This window comes from Chaetodon trifascialis, chromosome 18 (genome assembly GCF_039877785.1).
Source record: "Chaetodon trifascialis isolate fChaTrf1 chromosome 18, fChaTrf1.hap1, whole genome shotgun sequence".
Classification (NCBI taxonomy): domain Eukaryota; kingdom Metazoa; phylum Chordata; class Actinopteri; order Chaetodontiformes; family Chaetodontidae; genus Chaetodon; species Chaetodon trifascialis.
The window spans coordinates 12,393,142-12,405,341 of NC_092073.1; the positions used below are offsets into that span (position 1 = coordinate 12,393,142).

Genomic DNA, 12,200 nt, shown 5'->3' on the forward strand with positions numbered 1-12,200 from the left:
ACGTTGTACTCAGGAAAACAAAATTAAATATGGTCACACACTCCTCACTGGGATTGAAGCTATGGGTGTGTCTCATAGCTTGGGGGTGTGCAGATGTATGACCGCATCTATGCTCTGTTTGCCAAGTGTTTGTCTCTGTCGGACTCCAGCCCATTAATCTTGGTCTCTACCGTTGCAACGTTTTGGATTATACAATGATACATTTTTGAAAGGCATGAAAGATGAAATGCCTTTTCATGGGGAGATGAAAATGTTCATAGGAAGGACATGTTAAGATTAGTCACGGGTGGTCATGGCTTCAGAGCGACAAGAAGGAAAAAAAAAACAATTTAAAGCATGGCTATTGTCAGGATGCATGTCCTCTTACTCTTCCTTCTTACTATGTTTAGCCAGCTCATCATTTAATATGCAAATTAGTGTCGTGCAACGTACAGATTAACATTTGTCTAGTGTTAAGAAAAGTGACACCAGGGAGCCACCCTATACAGCTGCTAATTTCTCTGTGGGGATGCAGGAGGTTAAGTGGTTACATCAAAGTACTTTTAATAGTGGATTGGAGATCGAGGTGAGGGATTACATAGTTGTTAGGTTTCTTATCTAGATCGCCAGCATTATCACAGTTTAGTTTCTTTCCTGTATTATTCAGCGATGGACTTTAATCCATAACTGCTTTCATCAAGTGAAATTTATTTCAGTGTATATCTAACATTTTCAGTTGCATGTCTCTCCATAGAAAATGAGCAGTATAAGGGCTAAAGACAGGTGACACACAATAAACAAGGATATTTTGGTATAGTTAAATTGGGTAAACACCCCGTCGGTGGGTTAGATAGAATAGCACAGCAACCAACCCCCTGCTAGCTTTCACAGCCTACATCCATCGACCCATCCATCGTTCCATGCATTGCACTGTTCTGCCAAACTGTCAGGAAGGCAGCATTTCCTTTGCATTCATATGCTATCCACGGGACACAAACTGCTGCCAGCCAGCTGCAGTCTGCTCCGCTTCCCATCTTCTCCCTTTCCACCTCTCCCTCTCTCCTTTCTCTGTCTGTCTCCCGCTCCTCTGGAAAGACAGCAGACAGGTGTGGCAGGAGAAGAGGCAGATGGCAAGGATGACAGGAGAAACTTTGGGGGAAGGGAAATGAAAGCATGTGAAGAAAGGGATGAATCCCTCACAAACAAACACCCGCACATATTTTACTTTTCTGCTGCTTTTATTTGGTGCCGTGTCAGCCAGTCAATTACATTGGTGCACACAGTGCATATGCCCTCTATAATAAGCCTTTTTGATGCTTTGGCCTTGAGGCTAATAGGCATGCTGGAGAGTGTGACAGCTTATAACATCACCATGATGGAGATGTCATTGAGCTGTAGTGTTTTATGACTGACCTGTGTGCTGGTGGCAAAGATTGAATTCCAGGCTCTTACTTCCAATACCTGACAGTGCATGTACACTGTAATAACACCTTTATGTCCACACGCATACTTTATGCATGCACCCATATAAACTCTGTACACGGGTGCATGAAGACAGATGTGTGCTTGTAGAGTACACACACGCCCACCATATATCCATGGACTTGCATTTGTGCAAAAGATTTAGCACGCGCACACACACACACACACACACACACACACACACACACACACGGTTTTGTCCTAGCCTTGTCCCCATTTCAGTCAAGGCCCAGTGCTACCTCTGGATGGGCCATTGACTCTTGTATCTCATAAAGGCACTGTATATAGTAAAACCTATATGTCCTCTAGTGTATTGCAGCCTTAGCACTGGTATTAAGGCTAATGGGCCTTGTGGATAAGCTCTAAAACAAAAGGCCTGATGAGGGTTCATGGCTTTAAAAAGTGACAATAACCAGGCACTGGCCAGGTCCATTGTTCCTCGTCAAGGATGATGCCTGCTTCTACAGGAGGTCTTCTCTTCATGATGTGTTTTAAATCATTGACCAAAGGAATCCATCTTTTCTTGTTTATTCATCTTCCGACGCTCTTTCATTCTGTTGTTCAAACACAAGCTGCTGTGCAGAATGTTGTTAGTAACACTAACACACTATGGTAAGGGTAATGTACATGAATTGTCATGAATTAATGCTTGAAAAGAATGAATTCATTCAAGCAGTGCTTCATGAACTCATCTCATGCATGACTTAGCACAAGAACAATATGTGAATTAGTGCAACAACTAAAGTATTTCAATTATCATGATGTCTGAGTTATTAATGACGTCCAGGTCTTTTTTCATAGGTAAGTCTGCCATTCAAAAGGAAGGCCAAAAAAAGTGTCCGGTCACAGCAGTGTACATGTGTTCTGTGTGTTCATCAGTCCTGCTTAACTGATCATTACTTTTTCATTACCAACATGTTTGTGGCCCTTCAAAAAACTGTGACCTGGATCTTGATTAACACTGATAAAGAAGCATGAGATACTGTTAATTCTTGCCTGAGGGTTCATGATGTACTACATAAATTAATGCATTGATTTCTATGAATTCATGATAGTTGATGTACCTTTACGATAAAGTGTTACTGCTTTGTTTCTGCACCTTCTCAAATTCTGCTCAGCGTTCAGTTTATTTGAATCCAACTCTCTGTGATTTGTTTTAGTAAAAGAATGCATAATAAAGTTTGTTTCTCTTGCTGGTTTCAGGCTATTTTCTACAGACGCTGTTCCCACCCTCCCAGCGTTCCTTCCAGGGCTGCATGCAAGCGATCTTGGTGGACGACCAACCAGCTGATTTGCATGCAGTGGAAAAAGGCACTGTGGGGGCTTTTGAGAACGTGAGCCTAGACATGTGTGCAATCATAGACAGGTAAGACTGATAATTCCTGCATGCATGCACATCCACACAATCATTCATAAATGAAAATACACACTCAGTCATATGCAAATCACTAAAACAATGTGTCATAAATCAAATGGTATTAAATTGTAAGAGTCATATAAATAGAGTCTGTGAATGCTTATGCTGAGATGTATGACTCAGGGCTGTGCTTGCTGTGTGTGTAGCTGCACAAGTTTGTGTGGCTGGTTATTGTGTGCTTGTCATGCTGATAAATGGATATAATTGATGGGGTAGAATTACAGCACACGTGCATATGTGCAAATAGCACATTTTCTTGTTTTTAAACTGAAATAAATGAGTAGGTTTCATCCTTGGAAAACACTGTATGATCTTAATCAAACATCAAAAATGAGTCACGCTTTTCTCTTTCTCATTGCCAAGTATAACAGAGCTTGAGATTCTGCACAGCACATCCCAGTGTTGGCGCACTGGAGGCATTCATTACAACTTGTTGACATTTCAATTTATTTCCTTGTCATAGACTAGACAAACACATTGGGTCGGATTTACCATATATGGAATCATCCATGCCTTAAGCTCAATTTGAATTCTTTTTTTCAAGATAAATCGGATGCCTGTTAAACTTTGTGGACTTCTCTAATCTTCAGGGATTAAGTCTAGTCTTGTGATAAATAGGAGTATAGTGGTTTTCCGTCATGCAAGGGACATAAAGATTTCAGTGATCATTAGAAATTGCTTGGGTTGCACCGGCAAGATTGGGAAGCTACAATTAGGAGTTGACCTTGTACTGATTGGAACAGCATTTTCCCTGAACTGAGCGATTTGTTTTCAGGTCAGGTTTGTCGATAACACTTACATTCATCAATATCCTTGTTCAGAGTAGTAGACACCAGCTGCCACTGCTTGATTTAGCTCAATTTTGTCCTCACATCAATAGAGGTCCAACTTGCTGGGACACCACAGCACAGACCATGTCCACACTAATGCAGAAAGACACATTTAAAAAAGCTGCACCCCTTGTGCTCCAGCTGTGTCCTTGCAGCTGCAGCCTGGGTTCGATTCTGTCCTTTCATTATCTGTTTGATTGGTAATTTGTGTTTCTATGGCTCACCTTACATTTTTTGTTGTCACCTGACTTGATCAAAGGTTATAAGTTCTACCTTATGCAAGACTAATGCTGTTAATCGTAATATCAACTGCATTGAGATCTTGATCTTTGATCAAATCATTATTTTTTTACTCATGACTGCATCTGATGTAGATCACAATATAGAAAATGAGAGCACAGAAAGTGTTGGGCACCATTGGAAGTTTGCCTTTTAATGTGGAAATACTTTACCAATTATGTCAAAAGTGAACGTTCAATAACTGTTTGGCCTCTTGGGGGCAGCAGTAACAAGCTGTGAACACAGCATATCATCATGTTTTAAATTGATATACTACATATGTTAGCATAGAGTTGCTTACTTTACACATCCCGCAGAGGCAGAGCAACATTAGCATTCATTTGGAGTTTCTGTCCAGCTGACAAATGCATGTCCAATATTAAGCTCTGTAAGAAATATCTGGAGCTGCTAAATGCTCCACTATGCTTGGCTGCCCTGGGCAGGTAGTACACAGTGGGTTTTTTCGAGGCCCAAAACAATGCTATTGGAACACTGAGTGAACCAAAACAGCAAAGTTGTAGCCCACAAAACCAAAACAAGAGGCTAAAAGGCTCCTTAGAGCTGAAGGAAACTGCCCTGTGAGCGAACCCTTCCACATTAAATATGTTCATTTGATCCACTGCTTATAGCTCTTTTAGCAAATATATGTTAGCATTTTTGATAACAAAAGCTTTGTTATAGTTTTAATGGAAAATATTAGGGTGGAAAATTATTATTAAAAGAAGTTTTATTTCAGTCTGATTTACACTGGGGCTGCACGGTGGCACAGCAGGTAGTGTGGGTGCCTCACAGCAAGAAGGTTGCCGGTTCGATCCCCGGGTCAGGCGGGGCCTTTCTGTGTGAAGTTTGCATGTCCTTCCCGTGCATGCGTGGGTTCTCTCCGGGTACTCCGGCTTCCTCCCACAGACCAAAAACATGCTCATTAGGTTAATTGATGACTCTAAATTGTCCGTAGGTGTGAGTGTGAGTGTGAATGTTTGTCTGTCTTTGCATGTGGCCCTGCAATCGGCTGGCGACCGGTTCAGGGTGTACCCCGCCTCTCGCCCATTGTAGCTGGGATAGGCTCCAGCCCCCCGCAACCCCGAAAGGGATAGGCGGTATAGATAATGGATGGATGGATGATTTACACTGACTTTTTTCAACTTATATTTTAATGAAGCCGTCACCTTTAGTTTTCATGCCTGCGTTTAATTCGTGGAATTGCTTCTATTATCATTTGTTTTTCTTTTGCAATGCTAGTATGAGGTAATGTAGTATGAAATTATTATTATTGCAGATTGTGGTACATTAGCACTGCTGATAGTTACTAGCAACAGACTGACTGTGGTCAGCTTTTCAGAATGCGAAGGTACTCAGATGTCGACGACAGTTTCCTATCTTTGCTGCTTGTAGTATTGCCCATCTCTATTACTTCAAATGTTGTGTATCAGCCGTGCAGTGCAAAGGTGGGCCCTGTCCTGCCATGGAAGATGAATGGGTGCAGTGTTACCATCTAACTAATCAGAATGTCTTTGAAGGCAGCTCAATAGCCCTGTCTGACCTCCTTTTGATCAATGCCGTTCCACTGTGGGATTCTGTTTAGGCTGAGATGGTGGAAGAAGCAAAACACACACACGCAGAGACACGCACGCATACGCATTCCCTCAGACACACTCTCGTGCTGACACACACAAAGCTGTGCGCATGCAAATTCCAATATTCCAGTCAGAGTCAGTGTCATTCTATAAGGGTACCACAACAACACACACAGTGGCACATAAAAGTATAACCACTCTCTGGAGGTGCCTCATTCTCTGCATAGATTTTCCTTTTTTCTCACACGAAACCCAGAGCACATATAGTCACTGTAGTTCTGTGCCTTAGTTCACTGGGCTGCTGAGCAGAAATTCTTTTGTGATTGTCACTGCTCATCAATCGCTTTGCACTTGTTAGCCTGCTGCAGCTACATGCATCTTGACATCAGACACATTCGACTTTTTTTTTCATTTGGAGTTCATGCAACAGCATGTTGAGCAGGTCGAGGTTTAAAATGAATTGAATACCAATGGGTGGGCTCAGTGCTCTGTGTTACCCAAAGCATCTTTTTCTGCACTATTCAGCGCAGTCAAAGCCAAGATATCCAAAGAGAGGTGGATGATTATTTTGTAAATGTTATTTTTCTACCTGTATTTTTCTAAGGCAGCTACATTTCTCCCTCATTCTACACATACATTACTGCTTACTTGCATGCACGCAGTTAGAGTACACATACAGAACAGTACATTCAGAAAACACACTCACATTTCATTTCTTACCAGGTAAAAAATATACTTAAATCATATTTGTTGAAGAATGTACTAAGTACACTTTGTACTATTTTTGTTGCTGTCAAGTATTCTTAAGTGTACTTGAGTATCATTTGAGTAATACTTGAGTATACTTGCAGTTTATTAAATTGACACAACTTTTTACTTTAAGTGTGCTAAATTACAGCAGTGAAAATCATGATTCATGACCATTAAACACACAAACACACTTGCAGTACAATTGTATTGCATCATGGGTTGGAAACATACCAAATATACTTCAAATGGACACACTTATTACGCACGCTGATACTGTATTACACTGCACTTAATTACTATTAAATGTATTTATATTTTAGTACACTTTTTAGAAGTACACTTAAGTACAAGTTCTTTGAAATACTGCTTTAAGTGTTGCAGAATTAGTATATTCATTTTTAATAAATTTAAGTAGTACTTAATGATGTTTAGATGCACACTTTTTAAAAGTATGTCAAACATACTTTAAAATAAGCATAAAAAGTGTACTTATTAGTGTACTTCTATACTTACATTATATTTCTAATACGTTAAAGTATGCTGCTTTTTGACCTAGGTTTGCTGCCACATCATGTATTTTCTTGCTTCTTGAGAAGGTCAGAAAAGCATACCTCATCCACACATATAAATACATATAAGTGCATATAAGTGCTGATACACAGAGACATAAAGGAAATATCATAATGTATGATATGAAGAAGTCCACAGTTTCCTGTCATCTTTATATTTCCTGGTGGTGTGACCACAGTGACCATCTCGTCTCCCTCTGGGGATGGACCATCTCTGTGCTGCTTAACTGGCGGACTCCCTGCATTACTCAAGAACTCAGCATTTTAAAGGACCCCTGCAGCTCGTATGAGTCAGTGTTTGTTTTTCCTCCAGCTGGCTTTCCTTTAAACATCACTTTGATTCATTCAAAATAAGCAGACTCAGATATTTTAATCACATAACATGTGTGCGAGTCTGTGTGTAGAAAACCAAGCTCTGAGACTACGGCGCCTTGGGACCCATCCCCACCGGGCCTGCAGACGGATCAAACCAGAAAACTTTGGTGTAGTCCAGGATTTCAGTTGGCTTTCAAATTTCAACAAACAAGATGTCTTAACTGCTCTGTGCCTAATGCTGTGTTGACGCTGTTATCTTGTACTACAGGTTTTGATCTGCTGCAATAAACACAAATTCTGTCCATGACCCTTAAATTGTGTTTCAGCGACAGCAGACAATCTGTTGTCACACAATGTCTTAACTATAAAATAGTGATTTATTGCAGCCCATAATCACTTCTTCAATGCTCTTTGAAAATGTTGTCTAAAGGCACCGTTTGTGGATGTGAAACAGGCTGTCTGGGTATGAACAAAGGGTCTGTCACAATAACTAAAGATGGTGGTGGTATATGATTGCACTCACTGTTTGCTATAGTATTTTTTTCAAGGTTTATATCCTAGTGCTAGTCTTGTACTGTTAAATGTGCTTTTTTCCCCCACCTTAACTTGAATTTGTCACATTCTGTGTGCGCTAATGTATGTGTGGTCAGTTCAAATGTAACGCGTACATCAGGCACTTTTTAGTGTGCAGTCTCAGTGAGACTTCGACGCCTCTCTGCATCATTCCAGCTATATGTTGCAGTGGAAAGAGCAGCAGGCAGTGTGTGTGTGAAATATGCTACGTGTCCATCTTTTTAAGACATTGCGTGTCTAAATGTAGTCTCTCTCATTCTCTGTCCAGGTGCATGCCTAATCACTGTGAACATGGCGGCCGGTGTAAACAGACGTGGGATAGTTTCAGCTGTACCTGTGATGGAACAGGCTACACTGGAGCCACCTGCCACACTTGTAAGTATGTGAGTGTGTGTATGCAGTTGTGTGTTCTTGCCCATCTGTTTTTACCCTCCCTTAAACGCCACTGTGTGCTGTTCCTTGTGCGTTGTTTTGATTTGGCCTTCCTCTGTTCGCCTTTGAGTGATTAAGCTGTTTCTCCTTCCAAAGCCGCAATCCTCAGCAGAGGGACAGATGAACTTTTGAAGTGTTCAGAGGCCAGGCTTTTCTGACTGCTTTGTGTGTTTTGTTCTGGTCTGAGAAGAAGCAACCCGACCAAAAGCACCAGCACAAAAAGAGAACAGAGTCAGAAAGAGAAAAGAGAAAAAGCCAAAGAGGGTTTTTTTTAAAGGCTTAAATATTTGAGAAGGCCATCCCTCCTGCCATATGCCAGAAACATTGTTCGCTTTTTAGAGAGGATGAGAGAGAAATGTTTTGGCAATATTATGTATGTTCAACCTAAAACAACAGATTCAACATAAAGCAAGTGTGAGGAAATTAGATAAAGTGAGTGGGAAAGACGTTTCTCAGGATATAACATCACAGAAAATAATGAATAGGCACTAAAAACGCTGAAATACGATAAAACCACAAGATGCATATAGCGATATCTGAGCTGGAGGCACAGTAGAAACCTGGAGATGAGGATGTCTGGTTTGGAACTGCGAAGTCACTGAAAGTGGCCAGAAATATGTGGTTGAGTGTGGTAAACATGTGATGTTTATGGACAGGGCACAGCATTGGTTTGAAGAGGCACTCCACTGATTGGGGGCATAAAGTGTTAAAAGTGTGGACTTAAGAGAAAGTTGAGCAATGAGACAGTAGTGAGTTGCATCGTGGGGACTGTAGGGGTTGCAGGAGTTTTGCCTTATCTCAACTTCTGCTGCATCAAAACTGACCACTCTGTTTAAAATCTAATAACATCTAATAATAGTTAAATTAATTTCAAGAACTGTTTCATTTATGAGGCAGAAATGTCAAACATTGGCAGATTCCATATTCTGAAATGTGAGGAATTACCACTCCCTCTTTTATATCACTGTAATTGTTCTGTCTTTGAGTTTTGGACTGTTTTTCAGACAAAGCCAATTTCAAACCTTGGCTTCGGGAAATTATGAAGGGCATTTTTCATTATTTCCTGACATGTCATACCCTTAACTGCCTAATGAATTAATTAAAAAAATCAACCGATTTGTCAGTAATGAAAATAATTGTTTATTGCACCACTCAGTTAAGTTATTTAATTTCTGGTCAAGGCTGCAGTGAAACATACAGTTTACTGCATGTTTACTGTGTATTATACAGCATTTTTTTGCAGGTATATTTGCCAGACATGTTGTTTTATTTACACATTCCCTCCAATGCAATCTTAAATTAATCAGTTGGCCTTTGAATCTTTCTGTTGTCTCCCACCGCTGTGAAGCAATGTGTGGAGAAATACAGGTTATTCAGCTTCATTGGATTACAGCTTTTGTACCAGGAGTGGTGCCTAAACAGTGCTGCTGAGTTCTGTGCATATCCATGTGAGACAGTTCAGCCGGGTCAGTTCCGCACAATACCGGTTTTGTTGAAGACCACGTCCTCTCAGCAAGCCACTGCATCACTTAACTCCTGGATGAGCAGAGGCATATCAAAGAGAAAAATACCAATAATCAAGTAGTCAGAGGATGTAACAGAAGAGAGGAGAAAGATCAGAAAGTATTAAAGAGCTGAGACGAAGCAAACTGAGCAAGCGAAAACGCTGAGTTTTTTTCTTTTTTCTTTTTAAACTCGGTGTTAAGCCTCTGAACAATCCTCAATCAAGAAACTTTCACCCTGAGTTGCTCTCTCACACTGCTCTTTGAAGTGTGATTCTTCCTCTCCTCCCCTCTCTGTCTGTCTGTGTGTAGATCAACACAAATATAACATCAATATGTTGTCAGATAGATTGCCAGAGTGTGTGAGACAAGACAGCACTTCTTGACAGGCGCTGAATGCAGACCGGCAACCACATGAAATTGCCTTCTGGAAGCAGGAAAAAAAAAACAGCTTCAGACACTGATGTGCTATTTTAGATCCACTCTACAATTTAATTATTCTTTGGTCCATTACATAACCAGAATATACAAAGAGTGGAAACATATGGAGAAAAACAGAGGGACAGATGATCATTTTTATGGTCATACTTTGGGCAGCATATGGTAATAGTATAATATCATGACTTACCCTGTGATTCCTAAGCCTATCCAAAAATAACTTTGAGTGGCTTACTGTAATGACCTCTTCTCTAGCCTGACCCACAAGACAGAAAATGAGAATGACTGCCATGCAAATCTCTGAACACTTTCATGTATTCCAGAGGATCAACCCCTCTGATTTCAGATTAAAAAAAAGCATGGCCTTAACACTGCTACCACCCTCAGGCCAAGCTTTGGCTTTTGTAAAGCGCTTTTTGAAATCATTGTCACCCAATGTTCCAATATCAGCATATATATCAACATGACACATTATAGATTAAGCAAGCCGATGTTGAAAGCAATGAGATGCATTAAGCAGTGCGCAACATCAAAGTCCTCGTAGGTTCCAAAGAAAGATTTTTACTATAAACTTCTAACATTTGTAGTTAGAGTTTGCTCAGAATCATGAATTTCGACAAAATCAATCTTTTTTCTCAGTGGTTATGGATTTTCCGTCTTGTTTCCTCCAACCGCTCCAACCCCACTTCTCTTTGTCCCTGCCTCACCCCCAGCTATCTATGAGCCATCATGTGAGGCCTATAAGCATTTGGGAAGGTCCTCTGATTCCTACTGGATCGATCCTGACGGCAGCGGACCCCTCGGCCCCTTCAAAGTCAACTGCAACATGACAGGTGTGTGTGTGTGTGTGTGTGTGTGTGTGTGTGTGTGTGTGTGTGTGTGTGTGTGTGTGTGTGTGTGTGTGTGTGTGTGTGTGTGTGTGTGTGTGTGTGTCTGTGTACTTCCCTATTCTGCATCAGCCAAATGACCTGCGAGAGAAGGAAACTTCATCCCTCCTCATTCTTAACCTCAGATAGCAGCACTCTTAACCTGCTATACCTGGGGTTTCCATGGCAACGCAGTCACAGCTACTGACATTTAACTGTGAAGGAGCAGCTACCACACACACACACACACACACACACACAAGCACAAATACATATGAAATGGACCTGTTATGCAAACGTAAGAGCGCTCCAACGGTCTTAGTGACACACACACACACACACACACACACACACACACACACACACACACACACACGCACACACACAGGGAGAGTGGAATAAGTGGATAGTCTGGAACAGCAGAGCACGTAGGCAGAGCAAAGGCGAGACTTTTAATGAAATGTCACTGCACTCCGCTGGCTAGCCCCTTAGTCACGCTGAATAGCACACTCACACACACCTCTGAAATGTTAAGAGTTTCTCTTTCTCCAACACATACACACACACCTCAGAGACCCAAAATACACACACACACATTCCCTGACTGACAGTGTGAATGAACAGGGAGATGTCTGAGTGACCGGCTCATGCTATAACAGCACAGAAGTGTCTATTAAAGCCCGGAGTCTCATAGCTGTAACTTAGATTACACAGGGAGAACTTCACTGGCCTGACAGCTAAACTGCAGATTTCTGTGTGTGTGCGCGTCTGCGTACGTGTCCGCTTGCGTGCATGTGTGTGTGTCTATAGCATGTGGGTGAATCCACTGTTTGTGCAAATGTTTGTCATTTGTGTAACCTGAACTGCACAAATAATTCACCACGTCGAACTGATTTTATTCTTGCAGTTGTAGAAGAAATCTTAACATGCGAGTGAGTTTAGCTTGTTTGTGTGTGCAGAGGACAAAGTGTGGACCACCGTTATGAACAACCTGCCACCCAAAACTACAGTGACTGGCTCCAGCAGAGAGAGACGCACCGTCTTACAGGTTAACTACAGTGCCTCTATGGACCAGGTAGCACACACACGCATACACACACACACACACTAGCATGCATTATGCATAGAAAGTCTTGTGCTGCTTAGTGTAACATTGTAGATGCATTTTGAAAAAGAAAAAACACACTAAAACAT

The 12,200-nt window shown here is 41.3% G+C and overlaps 1 protein-coding gene across 1 annotated transcript in view; it reads left to right on the top strand.

The window, feature by feature from the left end:
- Positions 1-12,200, top strand: part of cntnap2a (contactin associated protein 2a) — a 297,644-nt gene that overhangs the window by 186,862 nt on the left and 98,582 nt on the right. The window contains exons 11-14 of the mRNA XM_070985592.1: positions 2,665-2,827; positions 8,037-8,143; positions 10,854-10,973; positions 11,966-12,081. Coding sequence (XP_070841693.1) covers positions 2,665-2,827; positions 8,037-8,143; positions 10,854-10,973; positions 11,966-12,081 — 506 coding nt within the window. The remainder of the gene's footprint in view (positions 1-2,664; positions 2,828-8,036; positions 8,144-10,853; positions 10,974-11,965; positions 12,082-12,200) is intronic.